This window comes from Podarcis pityusensis (assembly GCF_964106645.2).
Source record: "Podarcis pityusensis genome assembly, chromosome: 5".
Lineage (NCBI taxonomy): Eukaryota > Metazoa > Chordata > Lepidosauria > Squamata > Lacertidae > Podarcis > Podarcis pityusensis.
Window position 1 is genome coordinate 35,314,645 of NC_138032.1, and position 20,738 is coordinate 35,335,382.

General features: G+C 46.1%; 1 protein-coding gene across 7 annotated transcripts in view; it reads left to right on the forward strand.

Moving 5' to 3' along the window:
• CROCC2 (ciliary rootlet coiled-coil, rootletin family member 2) overlaps nt 1-20,738 on the forward strand; it is an 85,516-nt gene that overhangs the window by 18,952 nt on the left and 45,826 nt on the right. For all 7 annotated transcript variants that reach the window (XM_081006098.1, XM_081006093.1, XM_081006092.1 and 4 more), the window contains 12 exons: nt 2,224-2,330; nt 3,655-3,852; nt 5,884-5,980; nt 6,181-6,270; nt 6,869-7,084; nt 7,807-8,006; nt 9,455-9,637; nt 10,017-10,161; nt 13,328-13,474; nt 17,258-17,488; nt 19,203-19,396; nt 19,941-20,068. In XM_081006098.1, coding sequence (XP_080862224.1) covers nt 2,224-2,330; nt 3,655-3,852; nt 5,884-5,980; nt 6,181-6,270; nt 6,869-7,084; nt 7,807-8,006; nt 9,455-9,637; nt 10,017-10,161; nt 13,328-13,474; nt 17,258-17,488; nt 19,203-19,396; nt 19,941-20,068 — 1,936 coding nt within the window. The remainder of the gene's footprint in view (nt 1-2,223; nt 2,331-3,654; nt 3,853-5,883; nt 5,981-6,180; nt 6,271-6,868; nt 7,085-7,806; nt 8,007-9,454; nt 9,638-10,016; nt 10,162-13,327; nt 13,475-17,257; nt 17,489-19,202; nt 19,397-19,940; nt 20,069-20,738) is intronic.

Genomic DNA, 20,738 nt, shown 5'->3' on the forward strand with positions numbered 1-20,738 from the left:
TTCTATCTCATAAAAAAAAACCCCAGATCAAAATAAACTCTCTAGAAAATAAATGTTGGTTGTGGACGCTGCATTTTTGAATTTATTATGCATTGTAAATCCAGCTTGGGTTTGGCAGAGTATTTGTATTTGGCAAAATGCAGAGTTCCTAGTTAGCAAAGGCAGTGTGTGTTTTGGTTCAATGAATAAGCATCTCTCCTCTCGAAGAGGACACAGGCCAACTGCTAAAGAGTTTTATCTACAAGACTGAGGGGCACTGAACATTGTACAGGGTTAGTGAATTCAGAATTGTTGTCATGTATCAACAGTTTTGCCTTGGGTTTGTTTCCGAATGCGTAGAGTACAGTTTATTGTAACCTTGCCACACTGTTCACTATCTGGAATCTGCCCCAGCCATTGCTTTCAGGGATATGCGTGGGTCCATCGGTGAAGCCAGTCTGCTGGTCCCACCAATAGGCCCATGCTGGCTTGATGTCACCTTGCTCTGTCCTTCTGCATCCTCATCCAGATAAGCTGCAGCACACAGCTCATGCTCAGTATAGCTGACTAAACAAAACCTTATGCCTTAGCATTACTGCAAACACAAATAGCACCATTTCCTAATCCTTCTCTCTTATGCCAGCACCTTTGTGGTTTCCTTTTTCTTTGCCATCCTCCCTTGTTTGGCTCTTACTTAGGTTAATGGCGCTGAAACTCCAGCACAGGCACAAATCCAGAATTATTTCTTCCACCTGAAATTTCATGATATCTCCTATGCTGCTAGAAGGTTAATGCCACATCAGTACACTGATGTTCCTGGCCACCAGAAAAAATGGGGAGTGTTCCAATACTCACAGTTAAAACCCTCTTGGCCAAGTTGTCCTTGACTCTGCTGCTTCAAAGATAAATTATTCCCAATCTTCATAATTATCTTGCTTGTAAATGCCGGCTGTAAACAAGCTGTGTACCAAAATATGTAATACTTGGCCTTCGCCCATCACTTTTCTTGTTGGGTCAACATGGACTATTAGTGTTGAAGTGAGAATTGTTACACTGGAGTCAGTTGTACTTCTTGGCTCTCTGCTCTGTTGGCATTGTTTCATTCATCTTAGCAGCTTCATCCCGCTAACCTTGAATATTTTGCTACAATTCACTGATTCTTTGTCTATATATCTTTGGAGAGTCTCCCCCTCCATTGGCCTGCTTTTTGTTCTTCTAGGTTCTCCCTGAATATGATCTGTCCTGATTGAGAAGCCATTTGTCTCTCTCTGACTCTCTTTCTTTGACTGCCCCTCTCTCAGAACAAACAGAGTGATCTTGGCCATTCTGATTCCATAACGGGCTGTTGGCATTTTTAACCCAGTGACACTTCTATCATGTCATATTTGCCACTGCTTTAGTATTTCCATACCCTATTAACCAGATGTAGTAGTGCTCTAGTTAAAATTGCTGTTGGATTACCCTTCCATGGAGCTGAGACCACCAAGGCATTGCTGGAGCTCTTCCAGTATTATGAAAGAGCTCCTCTGTGAGAAGGAGTCTGGATCCAATAGGAAACCTTGAAAACTCCAGTTCTAAACAGCAAAGCCTTTGGTGGTGTTATTTATTTATTTATTTGGACTGCAGAACAATAATCTGTATGTATAGATTTCTTTTACAAGCACTGAGACATACTCATGTGTACAGCAAAATATTAGCTCATATATACGTTGGCCAAGTTCTGAGCTCAGAGCTCTTATTTGCTCAGCCAGAGTTGATGCCAGCCTCGCTACAACCTTGGAGAGGAAGCATTTCGTCGAGTTCCTGGTTTGCATTTTAACAGTTTTGTTGTGTGTTTCGGGGATGACGCAGCAGTATCCCTGCCTGGCTTGAAAGTAATATTTATTGGAAACTGAAGGTTAGTTGCGAGTTATTTATTTAACATTTTCTGCCTTACTTTTCCAAACGTCCATCGCAGCTTGCAAAACAAGAAGTGCCAGGAAAGCAAACTTGTGAGTTGTAGGTAAATTTAAATAGTATCTTCTGTAACACTTCTACTTGCCAGCAGCAGGGGCAAAAACATTCTGTTTCCCATGCCTTACTCATATAGGACCTTGAACAGATTTTGGAAGATGGTTTAGTATAGCGAGTAATACAAATGGGGGTCGGAGGGAGGTAACTCTCTGCAGCTCTCAGTTAATAAAATGTTGAAGTGCTGGGACTGGTGACATGTTCGTATCCTGTTCTCTCTGTCATCCTTTGCAGAGTTACAGTTCCTATTTAAGCAGTGAGCACAGTGGGATCCTGCTGCTGTGGCGTCAAGCCGCCACACTCCGTGGCAACTTTGCAGAGCTCCGCACAACCATGGAGAGGTGGGTTCTCCCTCAATGTAGCAGCACTGCTACAAGAGGGACCCTGAGGGCTCTCTAGAAAATGCCTGAAAGATTTGCCTGTGCTGTTGATGCCCTTGTAGGGGGACCTTGTTGTTTAAAAATATTGGGTGTCATCAGGTCCAAAAACACCAATGTGAAGCATTTAGGGAGGGACAAAATATATCCCAGTTGCTGGAAACCAAAGCAGAGTATTGCGTGGACAGGCGGAGTCCCCCCAACCCCAGGCGCCCCCCGAGTGGAATAATGACTCAAGACAACGTGCCATGGAATTAAAATTGGCCACAACTTTATTAAATTTCAGGCTCAAGCATTGGGCGTTTATCCTTCCCAGTCCCCAGCCGGGGATCTGGGAGACTTCAGGGTTGTCCAGAATGTGTGGGGCGTGGACTGGCTTTGGAGAACATATGTTCAAGCAGAGAGCCCATCCCCCATTTCGCTGCAATTGGAGGGGAGAGCAATGACAACCACTCGGCGTATGGCCAATGCCTCCCCTCAAGAACCCTTTAACAGGAACCCTGGTATCACTGCCGCAAGGGGGGCATGGGTCACCACTTCACGCCCCCCCTCCATTTAGGAAGATAGGCTAAAGGATTCCGCCCAAGGCCTGAAACTGCCAAAGTTGTGACATTTTGCTACGGGAAAGGCAAAACCTGCCAATGCAGGGAAATTCCTTTCCGGCCCTTCAACAGCGACCCTGACGTAGTAGTGCCTGCATACCTGTGGAGAAGAGGTTAACCTGCAAAGAAGACTTAACTGAGGGAGGGGAGGGTGGGAGAAGCTCTGGAGCCGACTGCCACTTCGCAGGTAAGATTCACCTTCTGTTGTGTGGGCAGGACCGTCCCTCCCCTTACCTGGCCAATCCCCTGGCAATGCCTCCCCAGGAGGGATTGGGCGATTGGCTGAGGTAGGCAGAGACCTCCAGGTATCCAGCCTGGGGAGGATGAAGTCAGCCTGAACTACCAGGAGTTGCACTGGGATCCGGGGGGGGGGGGGCTGCGCGCGACCACACAAAAGGTGCCCCCATTTGATGTGGGAGCGGTCATTGTGCCTGGGTTCTGCTTGTGGGTTTCCTGCAGGCACCTGATTGGCTACAGCAAGAACAGGATGCTGGACTAGATGGAGCATTGACCTGATCCAACAGGTTCACTTACGTTATTATATCTGAAAACCATGACCCTATGGCCTAACCCTAAATAGAACCCATCCCAGCTTTCAACTGGAACTTCTGGCTCTCAGCTGGCCTTGCCAGAGACAAAATGTGTGAATGCTGAATGAGAAAAGATTTTTACTCCCTCATTACCAGAGGTCTCACTGAGGCAGGGACTGACATGGCAAGAGCGGCCCGCCGCCTCCAGACCGCCTGCCTCAACTTGGATTCCAACCTGCGCCTCTCGGAAAGCAGCTCCACCTGTTTGCTGGAGAAGCAGCTTCGGGAGAAAGTCCGGGAGATGATCCAGCTGCAGAGCCAGTGGGATGGAGAGAAAGCTGAACTGAACTCCAGGTTAGAAAAGCATTCGCAGGTGCCTCTGGTCTTCGGGGCACACGCTTTTAAAGTGGGGTAAAAGTTTGCCCATTGCTATATCCAGCGTGGGTGGCGCTGTGGTGTAAACCACTGAGCCTTGGGCTTGCCAATCGGAAGGTCAGCGGTTCGAATCCCCACGACTCGGTGAGCTCTCATTGTTCGGTCCCAGCTCCTGCCAACCTAGCAGTTTGAGAGCACGTCAAAGTGCAAGTAGATAAATAGGTACCGCTCCGGCGGGAAGGTAAATGGTGTTTCCGTGTGCTGCTCTGGTTTCGCTAGAAGCGGCTTAGTCATGCTGGCCACGTGACCCAGAAGCTGTACACCAGCTCCCTCGGCCAGTAAAGCGAGATGAGTGCCGCAACCCCAGAGTCGTTCGCGACTGGACTTAACTGTCAGGAGTCCTTTACCTTTACCTTTATATCCAGCAGAATCAACCCACTGATTGCAATGGGCTTGTTAGTCAAGTTAAGTCAATGGATTTCATTGGGTCCACCCTGAGTATGACCTGACACAGCCCATTTCTCTGGGTCTGTGAATCATGGCACAATAATGTGTTGTTGTTATTGCTGTTGTCATTGCATTTATATTCCACCTTTCCTCCCAAAACTTCAAGGTGGCGTACACACTTTTCTCCCTCTCCATTTTATCCTGACAACAACCACCCTGTGAAGTAGGATAGGCTGAGAGACGATGACTAGCCCAAGGCCGTCCAGTGCTCTTCATGGCTGAGTGGGGATTTGCACTTCCTTCACATGGCACATAGTTAAACTATGGAACTTGTGATGGCCACCAACTTTAAAAGAGGAATGGACAAATTCATGGAGGACAAGGCTATTAACAGCTACTAAATCACGATGGCTATGTTCTACCTCCACTGTCAGTTGCTGGGAATCACAGGTGGGCAGAGTGCTATTGCATTCCTGTCCTACTTACGGGCTTCGCATGGGCAACTGGTTGGCCACTGTGAGAACAGGATGCTGGACTAGATGTGCCATTGGTCTGATCCAGCAGGGCTCCTCTTATATTCTTAGTCCCTCAGGTCCTAATCCAACACTCTAACCACTACACCACACTGGCTCTCTTAGAATGGAAGGCAATTTTAATGGAGGGGGCACTCTCTGTGATGTCTATGCATACCCAGTTTTTGCTTCCGGTAACCCAGAGGTGGCATTGGGACAAAACAAAGAAACATATTTGCATGTCACAATCTCAACTGTGATCAGTGACTAGGGCACTGAAACAAAAGGAAGAGCTGGCAGCCAGGTCAGGAGAGCCATTGATGCAAGCTGGCATGATGGTGCCCAAGTTGAATAGCAAGGAGTACCTTGAGCCAGCATCCCCTGCAAGGTGGGTTCCTTGGAGATAGCAGCCCCCGAGCTGGAGTCTTGAAGGACTAGCACTCTCAGGAACAAAGGCTTCACACTTCCCAGTGCTCAGTTGCCAGTGCAACCAACACCACTGGCAAGAAGTAACAGAGAGGCAATGGAGTGCTTGGTTCTAGCCCAGATGACTACTCTTTGAGGCTCTCTGCTCCTTGGGGAGTGGGGCAGAGCCTGTAAGGAGTAGCCTGGTCCAGAGAGGATGTAAAGGCAAACTGGGACCTAGGAACTATTGGAAAAAGTTGTCTGCTCTCTGGGATATCTGGGGGTACTATAGGACTGTAAATCTGACAGCTCTTGTTCTCCATTGGTTCTTGATCTTGAATTGGGTCCACGCCATCTGGATTCTTATTGACTGTTCTCTCCATCAACCCAAGACCTCTTGCTGAATCTGCTTTCTCCCAGTCCTTGTGTGGACTTGTCCTGGACAGTACATGGTGGGAAGGGAAGCCTTTCTGAAGCTACTTTCAGCTCTTAAAAATTGTTGTCAGCCTCTGACCCTGTATCCTTTTAATGTGATGTGTGAATTTGTGGCTTAATGATCCCAAGAGTATGAAGAATTGAGTCTTTTAAGGTCATATGTTTTCACTCCTGATCAATCCGCCACCTATGCCTGGTTTGTGTCTTACAGAATTGCAGAGTTGACCACGTTAGGAGATAAACTTAAAGAACAGAACGCAAAGAAAGAGAAGACCATCTCTGCCCTAAAAATGGACATTCAGAAATTGGTATACGTACCCACAAACCCCCCTTTCTGTCACTCTCTCAGGCAAACACACATAGCCTTACCGACATATACATCCTCACAAAAATGCACAGCCTAATACATACACACTGGCTTGCACTGCCACACACACCTGCCTTCTCATACTTTCTGTGCCCTTTCCCCATGTCCATTTCTGAGAAACTGCTTATCTTTGAACACTAGGAGGCCAGTAAGACTGGAGATCTAGAAGAGGTGAAGGACCTGAAAGAAGAAATCGAATATTTGCAACATAGCTTGAACAGCATCACAAAGGTGTGCGAAACTTTTACCTACCCTGTAATCCAGTTAAATTGCTATATATACATTCACAAGACGACTCTGACTCACTCTGTGTAATTTGATGGTAGACATCTAACTTGAGTAGAAATTGATGCTCGATTCACTAGGAAGTTCTTACACAAGCCCAGCTGAAATTAAAGGGTGTTATAGTGAGAGAGAAACCTATAGAACACCATCTGCTTTCTCTCTCACCACCACTATTTGTTGGTGGTACTCACCATCCTCCATTGGGCTTCTGGACATGCATCAGTGGTAGGCAGTCTGCAGCCATTTTGAACTTGAGCTAAGTTTGTTTTCCATCATTGGTGGCTGCCAGCAGTGTTAACTTACCCCAAATGTAAAGTCTCTACGCATAGACACAAACTTCTAGCCCGATCCAGACCCACTAAATCTCATAGACCTGTGATGGAATCTGCCAGGCCTCTTTAGCAGTCTCTTCTTACAACCATAGTCTCACAGAGTTAGGGTGGGGGATGTGGGGAACCCACTTAGTTCAACCCCAGTCTCATTACGGTATAATAACTTGTGATGGATTTGACTGGCATTCACTTCTTCTCAACCCTCCTCCTAGCTGGCTTTGTCTGAATCCAAGAGCACAGGACTCGGTTCCTTGGAAAGTACAAGAACCTCGTCAGAGGAAGACACCCTATGGCAGACCTCCCCTCTGCGCTCCAGCTCTCCCCACCGCCGGCGGGTATCACCATCTCGGGTACACCCTTCATCACTTCAGAATGCAGCACTGCAAGCAGTTCGTGTTGCTATCCAGAAATCACAGCAGCATGAGCAGGTTTGGATATCCTGAGTTTACGGTTATAAATCTGAGAGAGAGAGAGAGAGTACAGTGATACAGTCATCTAATGCGTCTAACTTACAGTTATTTCAAAATATGTATAAAATTCTAAATTTCACAGAGTATTGAAACCAGGAGGTGCTGCAACAATGGCCTCCCAGCTGCAGCGTCACTGCTGCTGCTTACTGGGAGGGGCGAGACAGTGAGGTTGGTGCTGTGTAGGTGCACCAAATGCGGCACTTTTGCTTCTTCACCCACACTGCCCTGACCTGGCTGGATTTCACCAAGAGAAATTGGCAACTCCTTCCACCATCCCCTGGAGCTCTTAGTGCACCTGCTGCCACAGGAACTCCCCCCCCCCCAATCCTGGCCTTTGTCAGTGTAACAGCTGCAACACCCTTTTGCACTGGCTCTTAGTGTCCATATCCCTTGTGCATGCAGGCAGCATGGCCAAATGATGGAGCTTGGGAAGCCAGCTTTCAGATATATGAATGCAATGTCTCTTCTGCACATTTTGGGTTTACCCAAACCACAGATTTCTGTATTTATTTACAAAATCTGGCTTCCCTGGCTATAGAGACTCAGCTCCTCAGCGTCATTGAAGGTGTTGATCACAGCACTTGCCCACCTGTTAAATGGGGTACCCCCCCTGTGCATATTGTGTTGTATGATGTGGAAGAGGCTTCCTGCTTGCTCCCTCTCTTTTTTTAAATGAACAGGAGTTGCGTGTGCAGCTGGAGTCTTGCCAGGATGCCCTGGGAACTGTCAAGAAGCAGCTCGCTGACTGCCAGCAGGAAGCGCAGGCAGCAAAACAGCGGCTGCAGGAAGAGAGGCAGGAATGTGAAGAGCTGACCCGGTCACTGGAGGATTGCAGGAGGGAACTGCAACGCTGGAAAGCCTCAGTGGAGGTGCTCGGAAGGTGAAGGAGGGAGCCTTCAGATCTGTTAATGCTTTTGAGTGACATGGCTCTGACTCAGTCCTTCAAGTGGTTAAGTAGATTGTGACCATCAAATAAGCATCTCAGAAAGGAAGCCATCGCCCTCTGTAGTGACGCGTCACTGACTGGAAACTCCCTATGCCACGCATCCCTTCACATCTGAGGACGGTCCACAGCTCAGAGATAAGAGCATTTAGCTCTTGGCATCTCCAGGCTTGGCTGGGAAAGACTCCTAAAGAGCCACTGCCAGTCAGCGTAGACCAGCCTCTGCCAACCTGGTCCCCTCCAGATGTTTTGAATAGCAACTCCCATCAGCACCAGCCAGCACATCTGGAGGTGCCACAATGGCGAGAGCTGGTGTGTGTAGATTATACTGAACTAAATAGGCCAGCTATGTGACTCAATATAAGGCAGCCTCCTGTGCTTACCTAAGGGCAGCACATTCATGATACAGTTTGACTTGGGTTGGTGGGTGGATGAGGAATATTGAACAACTCACTTTTCCATAGTAACATAAAGGGGTCTCTTGTTTTGATGATGCGATTTCACACCTCTGCACCCATTTCTGTTGTGGTCGTCAGCCAAAGAGATGTAAATTGATTCTTAAAGTGACGATGAAACAATGTCTTTGGGAATAACATGCATCAGCATTTGTTGCTGCCAAAGGTTATCAAATGCCTCTCCCCACTAGCCCCAACAGTATTACAGCGGTGTTATTTATCTTGGACGCATATAAAAGGGTATCTGTGAAATTAATTTGTCGTAGGAAGGTCATTGGGTAGCATAGAATGGCACCTGCTCTATTGTTCCTTGTTGGGGATTTAAAAGAAGAACTTTTGCTGCATTTTGACAGGTTCCCCCTCCTTGCCCCTGTTTAAATTATTTGAAGGATTCACTAAATCAGCATTCCCCTACCTGGTGCCCTCCAGATATTATTGGACTACAACTGGTTGGGGAAAGCTGCACTAAGTTGTATGAGAAGTGTACAAATACAATGGATGGATAGATGGAAAGGCAGGCAGACAGGTAGGTTGATAGAGGCATTTTTGCTGCAGATACATTTCATGTTACAGCATATTTGAGTCTGGATTGCAGCATTCAGTACCCTGGCTTTTGGCAGAGGGTCTGAATAGATGGCTTTTATTTGCTTTGCACTATGTTTCTATGATTTTGTTCCCTGCCTCTGGAAAACTTTTTTTCTGTTCAAGGCCTTTGGTGGGGCAGGATTAATTGCCTTCCTCCTGCCTGCCCCTTCTCTGCAAGAAAGTAAGCCCACCTACTTGCAAAAGAGAAGTGGCGGTTGGTCACTAAAAGCAGGTGGAGGAAGCAGAGCATGTATTTCTACCCCAAGACAAACGGGGGCCTGTTTTCAGGGTGCATTATCTTGACCCCCAGGTTGCTCATATTTTGTCTGTTTTTTCACTCCCCAGAGAGAAGGAGGCCGCAGAAATGGCAGTGGAAAGCCTGAATCAGCAGCTTGATTCCTCCCATCTGGAGGTGGAGCGGCTGAAGACTATGAATGGAGAGCTGCAGAGACAGCGAAAACTCCTGGAAGAACAGAAGGAGGATGTCATTAAGGAAAGGGAGAGAACAAAGAAGGAGCTGGAGCGGGGGTGAGGTGCTGCAGCTGTGTCCCTAGTGCTTTGATGCACAAGGCAATCCTGCTCTCTGTGCTGGTCTTCAAAGACTTTTCCAGATTCTCACACTTGGGCAGATAGATATCCTTTGCTAATAATGTTGGCTGTAGTTCGTGTGAATTATCAGCGCTGCAAGCCATGATAGCTGTATTCTGCCTCAGAAGCAGTGAGCCTCTGTGTGTCAGTTGTTGGGGAACAAGAAGGATGTGGTCATGAAAGATAGCTGTAATAATGGAAATCAAAAATTGAACGCCAACGACATTAATTGGCATCCCAAAGTGTATCGGCACAATGAGTTAAGCGTAATCTGGCTTGGCTGGTGCAAGGCATAGTTAGACCTTTTCTTCTTCCTCAGGCAAAGATCCCTGGAGCAGCTTGAGGAAAGGATGTCTGCCCTGAAGAAAGAGCTGGTGACAGTCAAGGAGACTTTGAACCAAGCCATGCTGGAGAAGGATATGCTAGAGAGTGCGAAGGAAGGCTTGAGCGGAGCACTTTCCAAAGTAAGGGTGGCCAGTAGGCACATTCCATATGCCAAATAACTCTCCTCCTGCCAGATGGGTGGGGTACAAATAATAAATTATTATTATTATTATTATTATTGCCCTAACTGAGGATATTGTCCTCCCCTTTATGTTACTAACTATTGCTGACATGGCCCCCAATCCCCCAACCCCCCAGCATCTATTTGCTTTTCTTGGAAAACAAAATCTTGAGTTTTCTATATGTGAAGTAATTACGTATAGCATTGTAAAAGCTATAAAAGGATTTTATCACACATAGTCTTGTGTAGTCAGATGGGAAAGGAAGCCAATTAAAGAAAAGAGGCGACAGCCTTAAGAACAAAGTATGGGATTGTCCAAAGTCAAGGATAGGAACAGGCAGCGGCTAAGTCCAGAGGTTGTGCAAAAGCAGGACTTGACTGGCAGCAAGTACAGAGACTTGGGAGGCAAAGGTACAAAGCACAAGTTGTAAAACATTTACTGTTTGTGTATATTTCTTGTTTAGCCACCTTGAACTTTTCAGGAAATGTGTTTTTAATCATCGTTAATTCAGTTTATTAGCCACCCATAATAAGAGTTACCTGGGCAACATGCAAAGTAGTAATAACAGCAGCTTAGTGCAACTGGTAGCCTGTCGCTGTCCACTTCTAGTACCAGGGAGTCTGGAGGGAGAGGCTAGTATTGTCCCACCAGGCTAAGGCCATAGATCTGTAATGGTTGGGTTCCAAGGTTTTATGGAAAAGCCCTTGCCAAAAGTCTCAGGAGCTTGGTTTATTGCAAAGCCATGCCAGGCAGAAAGGCACAGTGCCCTTTTACTCTGGAAAATGTCACCGAATATTTTCTTTCCACGTGGGCTTCTATTAGTGCCTGGTATGGAGGAAGGGGAAAGAGAATGAATGTAAAATCATAGCTGTTGTATCTTGATAGCCAGTGCTGACATTTGACTGTGAATCCCAGAGACTTAGCCAGGAGGGCAGCATTACTGAGTTTGAGACAGTCCAGCGCTCTAGAAGAACCAGATTTCATTCCTGACAACTTCGGTCCCTTATGTTTTAAGGGGAAAGCAGAACTGTGGGTGAGGTGCCATTGCATGCCATCACATCATCAGGACTTGATATTTGAAAACAGTAAACTGTGTGCTAAGTTTAATCTCTTTTCTTGGAAATAATGTGCCTGCCAAGGCCATGGTCCAATAAAGTGTTAGGGCAGGCCCTGAATGAGTAACTATTTTGGTAAAACACTCTTGTGAACACTGCCCTAGCAGCTCAGATTGGCTCTGCTGAAGTGAGTAGCAGATCTCTTTGCCACCCACACTTTGGCTAGAATGAACTTTCAGGGGAAAAACTATATTTTCCTAACATAATATTGCCTGGTTATGTAATGGACTTGATCTTAAAGAGAAAAATAGTGTTAACTTTTGTATGCACAAATGCTAAGGATTCCCTCTTCCCTTTTTTAGTTTCAGGGTGTTTTCTGTTGTTTTTTTAAAGGCACTAATTGGTATTAAATTGAATGTGGAATGGACAAATAGATCCTTTTAAAAAAGTTTGGCACAGGCCATATGCAGATACAGATACAGATATATTTAACAAAGAAAAAACCTCAAGGATAGATTTTTAAACACACACAGTAATAATAAAAAAATGTTCAAACATGGCAAAAGAGAGGAGGTCCTCAGACCACTACATAATGGATAGTGGGTATTTATTCTTTCAGGTTTGAAGTATAAGTCTCTTGGCCATAAAGGCTTAAAACATTCACTTTTGTCTTCCAGCTATTAATCCCCAAGCTGTAGTAATATAGTTTAAAAGTACCTGAACATATGCAAATATCAAATATTTTGCCCATGCAAAATTTACATGGACAGCAACTTCAGACCAAAAATAATATATCTCACTGGACATGCCCACATCATATGCCTCAACAAGGCCCTTTTAGCATTACGCTTCCAGCATCTATCTGGATTGGACCGTGTCTTCCTGTACAACTGTTGTGAAGACTAGTATTCATGAAACAACTTTTTTTTTTTTGGCAGGCTCAGGCTCAATTTCAAATCTAGAGAAACTTTCAGGACAGATTCTAAAGCAGTTTTCCATTGTTTGGGTTTTATATCACATTCTAATTACAATAAAAAAATCCTTCCAGTAGCACCTTTAAGACCAACTAAGTTAGTTCTTGGTATGAGCTTTCGTGTGCAAGCACACTTCTTCAGATACAACTTCTTCAGGTGTATCTGAAGAAGTGTGCTTGCACACGAAAGCTCATACCAAGAACTAACTTAGTTGGTCTTAAAGGTGCTACTGGAAGGATTTTTTTATTTTGACTATGGCAGACCAACACGGCTACCTATCTGTATTCTAATTACAGTGGTACCTCGCAAGACGAATGCCTCGCAAGACGAAAAACGCGCAAGACAAAAGAGTTTTCCGTTTTTTGAGTCGTTCCGCAAGACGAATTTCCCTATGGGCTTGCTTCGCAAGACGAAACGTCTTGTGAGTTCTTGCGAGTTTGTTTCCTTTTTCTTAAAGCCGCTAAGCTGTTAATAGCCGCTAAGCCGCTAAGCCGTTAATAGCCGCTAAGCCGCTAATAGCCGCTAAGCCGCTAATAGCCGTGCTTCGCAAGACGAAAAAACCGCAAGATGAAGAGACTCGCGGAACGGATTAATTTCGTCTTGCGAGGCACCACTGTACCTATTCCACAACTCTCCCAAGTTCCTAAAATCTACTTTATAAAGGTCCAAAAAGCATTTATAAGCAGCATTCGTGGATTCAGCTTTCTGAGAAGATCCATTAATTTGATCTAACCATTTAGGAGATTCTGAAGCACCCAAGCCACACAGTCCACAAATAGACACCAACAGATGCAATTGAAGATGCTGCCATTCAGCACTCAGTAAATGATATTTAAACAGCAATATAAAAGACAACAACCAAAATGCCGTCCAGCTGATTTAATGTATAAATTCCACAAGCGACCCATTTCTTGCACGGAAAAGGCTGCCTATCTATCGTCAAATCTGGATCACCCCATAAAGTTAATTAGGCATGAGTTTATGGATCTCTGTTCCCTAAAGCATAGCTTGTCATCTGAGGTGCCATTGCTATGCCTTGAAGGGGAAGCAGCCTGGAGTTGGAGATGAAATTCAGTATCTCAATTTCCTCCTCAGGTTAAAGCCACCAATGCTAACCTTGAGCTCTCCATACACAAGATGAAATCGGAAGACGCTGTGCTGAGAGACTCGTTAGCCAAGATGGGTGCTCTGAACGAAGGGCTGGCTCATGACAAAGTCAGCCTCAACCGCATAATTCTACAGGTAACGAAGGCAACCAGGCTGTAGCAGAGGGTGTAGCTGACTGTAGCCGCTGATTATGTGAGCATGTAGGCACAGATGGCCCTACCATTGGGCAAGTGGAGTCAACTACCTCTGGCAGAGGATTTAATTGTGGTGGAGGGTGATATAACAGATTGTACCCCTGGTATAACAGTCACCTTAAGGGCTACAAACAGCATGCTGCAAATGATTTAGCAGAGCCCAAGATTTAAAATTATCACTTCTGGTTGTGTTTGGAAGATGGTAGGAAACTGCTGTGAACCTTCGAGTAGTGCTGTCTCTGTCTTATGACAGAATGAGAGTTAAACTAAAGGAGAATATAATTGAATCTCTCATTAGTGTAAAATGTAAAAAACAGCTGTCTACAAGGTGTGAGGAGGAGTATGGATCATGAATTGGGACTCTGTTACCCTCTCACCCCCATTCACAATGCCAACAGACCTGTGAAAACTTCCTGAAGCTATTGTTTATCCTGTTAGTATAGCATTTTTGTATGATACTGTACATTTTCCCTAATAGGGCAAACAGCAACTGGGGAAGGGGGTGATCATCAGGAAAACCATGTATATGTTGGAGAGAGCTAATTCTCTCCTCCCTTAGTACCAGGGTCCCAGTCCAACACACACACACCACCATCGCTTTCTACAAAAGTGTAAAAATATGGAAGATCCAATAATGGACTTCTGTTGTCTCATCTTCTTTGGCCCTGTCAGATGCAAATTCGAAAACAAAATACAACTGCCCTGAGTCCTAGTCTAAGCTCTTTTTTTATCCTAAAACTGTGGTAGCCATATCCTGGAAGAACATGCCCTGAATCCCAGTTTGCCTGTCAGTCCCTGAGTGTCCCTTGCTCAGAGCAAACGAAGCTCTCCTCAGTGGTTTCGCTGGCTGCCAAAATGCACACTTTCCTGTCAGCCTCTTTAAACCCATGGTGTGCCAGAAAGCTTTCGGCCTCATGAGCACCATCATCCCTGCAGGGCTTGTAACCGCCAAGAGCTTGTAACTTGCAGTGAGGCCTGAAATGGGGGGGGGGGGGATTGACTCAAGAGTGCTCACACACTCCACAGCTTATGCCAACAGCATTTATAACTTCCGGAAGACTTCAAGCATGCTATTGCTGCCTAATGGGAGCTTGTAAGCTGCCTACAACAAGCACATGGGAAAATTCACCCAAGCGCTGCTATTGTAGCCTTCAAGACTGTGCCCCTGTTGAAGCGCCTGCTCAGTTTGGGGAGAAAGTAAAGCAAAACCTTTCCTGTCACCATTGATTTGTGCAAGTAGGGGGCGGGGGCGGGTAAGGAAGGGAAGCAAAAGAAAACCTAAGGAAAATCCGGAGTCCAGAATTACCCCCAAAGTTTCTGCACGGTTGAAACTGTGAATCAGAAACGGAGCTGGTTTACGTGGATCTACTTTACTAGAAGGTCCTTTTGATTACAGTGCTTAAATATGTCCCCTGGAGTACAGTATTTGAGCGAAACCAGGCCCAAACAGAGGGAGCAGAATGAGAACTGATGGTAGGAGGTTTGGTTCAATCTAGATCAGGGGCGTAGCGTGGGGGGTGCAGGGGGTGCCAGCCGCACCGGGCGCATCATCTGGGGGGGCGCGCGCTCGCACTCGCAGCTCTCTGCCCCTACCTGGCTCACTCTGTCTCTCTCACTGCAGTGCTGGCTGTGCGAATCCGATCCGAGCCGCTGGGTCGCCGCCCACTGTGGAGGGGGTGGGTGCCAGGCGTGCGGTGCGGAGAGAGAGAGAGGGACTATCTGGGGGAAGGACAGTGCAGCGGCCGCCCAGCGCAGCGCTGAGCGCGGGAGAGAACCACACCAGACCAGACCAGGCAGCAGCAAGAAGAAGCTGGCAGCGGCGGCAGGTTAGGGGTTAGGGGGCGCAAATTACTTGCCTTGCACCGGGTGCTGACAACCCACGCTACGCCGCTGATCTAGATGTGCTTTTAATGGGCTGAATCCAATTAATGTGCATATTTTTAAAATTGTGAATAGCAACCGAAGACACACACACACACACTGCAGAGAATGGGGAGGCATCCTTCCTTCTTCAAACAGCAGCTTGGGAAGCCAATTTTCATTTAGACTACAAGTGGAGAAGGATAAACCCTTCCCGTATCTTGTGGTCTCACTGCTGATTGCCCCTCTTCCCCTGCCCCGCGACTGTCGTTTAGGTTTTCTAAAATGTGTTAATTGCACTCACACAATTTATGTCACATTTAGGCCTCGTTTGCATGTCACCTCAAACAATAATTAAACTAAATTTATGGTTTAAAGGTGAATGCTGGTGCACACTGCTGAAACTGCAGGCATTTTGCTCCACTCCACTCCTTCTGTTGTTGGCACACTGCTAGGAGTATATCTGAACTCATGAGTTCTTTCCCCCAAACAAACTACAAGTAGGGGTGTTGGAAAATTCTGATGAAAACTGAAAAAGAAGCAGAAATTGATGCAGTCCACACATTTGTTTGTGGTCAGGATGGAATTCTGTCAAGTGAGTCTGATCAGTATTGGTTCATGTTGTGTTGCTTTTCTAACTCTGCAAATGGTATGCAATGAATGACTTTTTTTAAAAAAGCATTGTTTTGACATTTCCTTTACATTGAAATGAATGTAAGTTCCATAAATACTTATGTAAACTTATATTACTTATGTTAAATACTGGTCAGCGAAACAAATAATTGCACTGAAAAAGAAATGGCGCTGATTCTGACAAGCACAAGTTGGAATGGCAACCACTGCTTTCTTATAGCTCTACCCATGAGCTGTAAGCCAAGAGCAAACGTCGTTTACAATTCATGCTTTGTTTGGAGAGAAATAAGCCACAAGCCTGGGTTTGGAAATAACACTAAGCCAGACCATGGGTTAGCTCCTGTCAACGCGGCAGGAGAAGGAGGAGAGAAGAGTCATGATATCAGTGGTGTGTACGACTACACTGTGTGTTCTCCTTTAAATCAATGTTTAGTTTGAAGAGATGTGCAAAAAAGGTAAAGGTAAAGGACCCCTGACAGTTAAGTTCAGTCACAGATGACTCTGGGGTTGCGGTGCTCATCTCGCTTTAGAGGCCGCGTTTGTCCACACAGTTTTTCCAGGTCATGTGGCCAGCATGACTAAGCTGCTTCTGGCGCAACGGAACACCGAAACCAGAGCAGCGCACGGAAACACCATTTACCTTCCCGCCAGAGCGATACCTATTTATCTACTTGCACTTTTTGGCGTGCTTTCAAACTGCTAGGTTGGCAGGAGCTGGGACCGAGCAACAGGAGCTCACCCTGTTGCAGGGATTTGAACTGCCAACCTTCGGATCAGCAAGCCCAAGAGGTTCAGTGGTTTAGACCACAGCACTACCCATGTCCCAAGAGATGTGCAAGCTAGACCATAATTTGGTCCTTAGAATCTCTGTGTTGGAGGGGAGAAATGGCAAAAAAGTAGCTATTGCTCTGTTTTTACACTTGAAACGTAATCAGATTTTTCCCAAGTTGGTTTTTACCACAAATGCAAAAGCAAAATAACACCCCCCCCAATTGACCAGAATATACATTTGAATAACAGAAGGCGCCCCTCCCATTTCCTCTTCTGTGCTAATGATTGCACATTCAAATTCAACAATAAATCCAGGGGTCGTGTGTGAAAGTGCCATAAGGATGTATCCTCGTTCCCTTTCTGCCAAGGCTAGCCCACCTTTTGTTTTCCTGCTGGATCATCTCCCCACCCCCACCCCTTCTAGAGCCTGCAAACCCCCGTCTTTCCTCTTGTTGTGCAGCTTGAAGAGGAGAAGAGCAGGCTTTCAAATAGGAAGCGGGAGCTGGAACAAGAGCAAGCCGGTTGGCGTGAGCAGCTGGCGCACTTGGAGCAAGAACTGATGCGCACGAGGGCAGAGAAGCAGGGGCTGGAGCAGAGCTGCAAGGCCTCAGAAGAGAAGCAGGAGAGACTGGAAGGGGAAGTGGCCTTGCTCCACAGGGAGAGAATCCAGTTTCAGGACCAAATAATGCAGGTATGAAACAGAGGGCAGAACACAGTACCTTTTCATTGTCTCAGGATACAGTAAGGATGTGACTAAGAGAGGACTTGGGATCATTTTTGTCTTCCTGCTTGAGTACTCTGCTGGGGAGGTGACAAATGGGGCATGATAGATCACTAAGTCTTTCCTGTTGCAGCCAAACATGAGATTTGGAGTAATTTATGTGAATTACAAAAACTTGGCCCTTCGGTTGCTTTCCTGGTTGCAAAAGTTGTGGGAAGCGGGAGTGCATCACTTGGCATTCCCCACCCCGCAACCCCAATGATTGCTAACATATTGGTTTGGCAGGTTTGATCTGCTGGAAATGCGGAGGTTTGATGTGTTGAAAGGATTATACAGTATTGCATTTCAGTTGCCAATTTAGCTCTGATCACAGTAGAGATATAACTTGTGCTCGAGCATTATTGTGCTTGGATCTGTTACTCCGATATAAAAAGACTTTTATAAATAAATATAAGAATATAATATGCGAAAGGTTCCAGTGAGAAACGCCACTTGTTGATTCAGATGGTTGCTCATAATAACTAGGTTGGCCCTGACACAAGAGCGATCCCTGTCCAGCAGAACCACTGAGTTCAGAGGCTGTCCTAAGCACACGCAGCCCAAGGAGGACAGATGGCTGGTAGTTTAATTCTTTATTGACAAAGCACACACTTACGGTAGCTCCTAAGGTGCACAGAGAACACACACACGCTTCTGCTGACTTCAGTAGCTGGCATCCCCTCCCCAGGCTGGTGTTCTGAGCTGGACTGGTCGAGCAACAGCATAACCACACCTCCACCTGACCTTAAGGACCGGCATCTGATGGTCTGAGCACAAGCAACCTGCGACTTCTCATACACTCCTGCCCTTGCTCCAGCCCCAGTTCCTGACCTGTGTCCTTCACACCCTCCCCTCTCTCTGTGGTGGAGGGTGGGGTGATTAAAATAAAATAAAAAATCAATCCTCCTGTCAGACACCTGAAAGGAGGGGCCAACTCCGGAGCACAACACAAAAGCTCCGCCCACCAGATGCCAGGCATTCTACTATTCAAATACGGCCCCTGTGTTTTTTAAACACAGTGTCCTTCTGCTCAGACTCTTCCCTCCCTCCAGCCCTGAGTGCTGCCTCACAGGAGGCACCAAACCCCATAAATCGCTGTCCCCTTCCCCTGGGGCAGCCTCTGACCCTGTGGCATCTGCCACGCACTCCTCAGCACCCTGCCAGTCCCTGACAGAGGCACAGCTCTGCCAAACTATTGCCCTTAAGAGGAGTGGTTTATATCAGGGATGGAAAGCTGGTGGTTCTCCATACATTGTTGGATGACAACTCCTCAGCCATCGTCTTTGACCACTGAGCGGAAGGACTGTAGCTCAATGGTCCAGCTACTATGTTGCATGCAGAAGACCTCAGGTTCAGGCCCCAGCATCTCCAGGTCAGTATGGGAGAGAGAACACGCTCTGAAATCCTGAAAAGCTTCTGCCAGGCAGTGTAGGCAGTCCTGAGCCTGATGGATCAGTGTTCTGACTCAGTAGAAGGAGGTTTCCTATGTTCCATGCTGCCCAGGGCTGATGGTAGTTGAAGTCTAACAACACTTGGAGGAGCCTCTCTACCACCCCAGTTTACAGGGTTGTGGAGCCAGGATCCTAATTAGGCTTTTAATTTCCTGCTCTTACTCTCTCACACACTTCCCTCTGCTTTTTGCCAGCTGAGCAGCCAGAAGCAAACTCTAGGTGAGCAGCTGGCCCAAAGCCACCGAGAGATGGAGACGCAAGCAGACTCCTTGCTCCGTACGCTACAGGAGAAGGAAGACATGGCTAAGGAAAAGGCACAGGTGGTTGTGGAGCTCACTGCACTGGAGAGGCACAGGAAGTTGTTAACAGAGGAGGCAGATGCTCTCAGGTAATGCCCACCGGCTATGAAACAACTGGTGGTCTCCTGAAGACTGGCTTGCAAATTAACTTAAGGGAGGGGTGGCATGAGGCAAAGTCATGCAACCTAAACCAGGTAAGCCTTGCTTCACCCCTGTTTTAAAGCATAAGCCTGTGGATATGCTTCACTTGTACACCATACCATAGTTCATAACAGGCTCAGTGTCTTGGTTTCAGCCTTGCTCTTTGTTTCAGTCAAATATATATTTTTCCTTTTCCCTTCTGGCCTGTCCAGGCAGCAGCTGCCTATGCCCCTCTGTTCAGTGCTTCTGCGCTAAATGAGAAGCACAGGAAGCTAACTAAGTGTAAACCTGCAGGCAGGTGCCCTTTTATTTGTTGCACAATTCCTGGTCTCTGGACTTCCTGTGGATGAGCAGGGCTGGCAGAGTACCTGTGGTGGATGGGGATCATTGGTGCCAACAAGCTTTCTGGGGTAGTGGATAAATAGATGCCTGTAGAATCCAGGCATTGACAGCTTAATTGACTGGCCTTGATTATTTCCTGATGTGCTTTAGAGTGGAGAAGGAGTCCCTGGAAACCAGCCTTTTTGAGGCACAAGAACTGGCAGCACAACTGGAAGCTCGCAAGGAACAACTAGAAGGAGAGAACCAAGGCTTCAAGCTTGCCAGAAAGGCTCTTCAAGGTATAGTACACACATTATTCAGTCTGATTCAAAACTCCATGGAATCTTCCCTTTAAATTATTAAGGTGTGCACAAACCATACATTGAAAGCACATGGCTTCCCCCAAATAATTCTGGGAACTAGTTTGTTAAGAGTGTTGGGAAGCATAGCTCTGTAAAAGGTAAAATACAGCTCCTAGGAGTCTTTGAAGAAGACATGTGCTTTAAACGTATGGTATGTATACAGCCATTGTTAAGTGGTTGGGATACCACTGAAAGTGCCCAATAATTTTTTTTTAAAAACCACCTCACCTGTTATCTGACTATACCTGACTATACCTGACTATACAGGTAGCCCTGTTCAGGGAAGTTTTTAATGTGTGACATTTTAATGTATTCTTAATCTTTGTTGGAAACTTCCCAGCATGCCTGGGGAAACCCAGCCAGATGGGTGGGGTACAAATAATAAATTATTATTATTATTATTATTATTTATTATTATTATTATTATTATTATTATATAACTGGTTATTGGTGACACACATTCAAATTACCATTTAACATAATTTTGCATCAAAATCAGCCAATGAACAGGTTTCCAGACTTACTTGTTTTATCCTATCTTTTTGTGATGGCTGTTTTTTGTGAAACCTGTTTAACTTGGTTAAAGCCACATATATAAATCCAGATG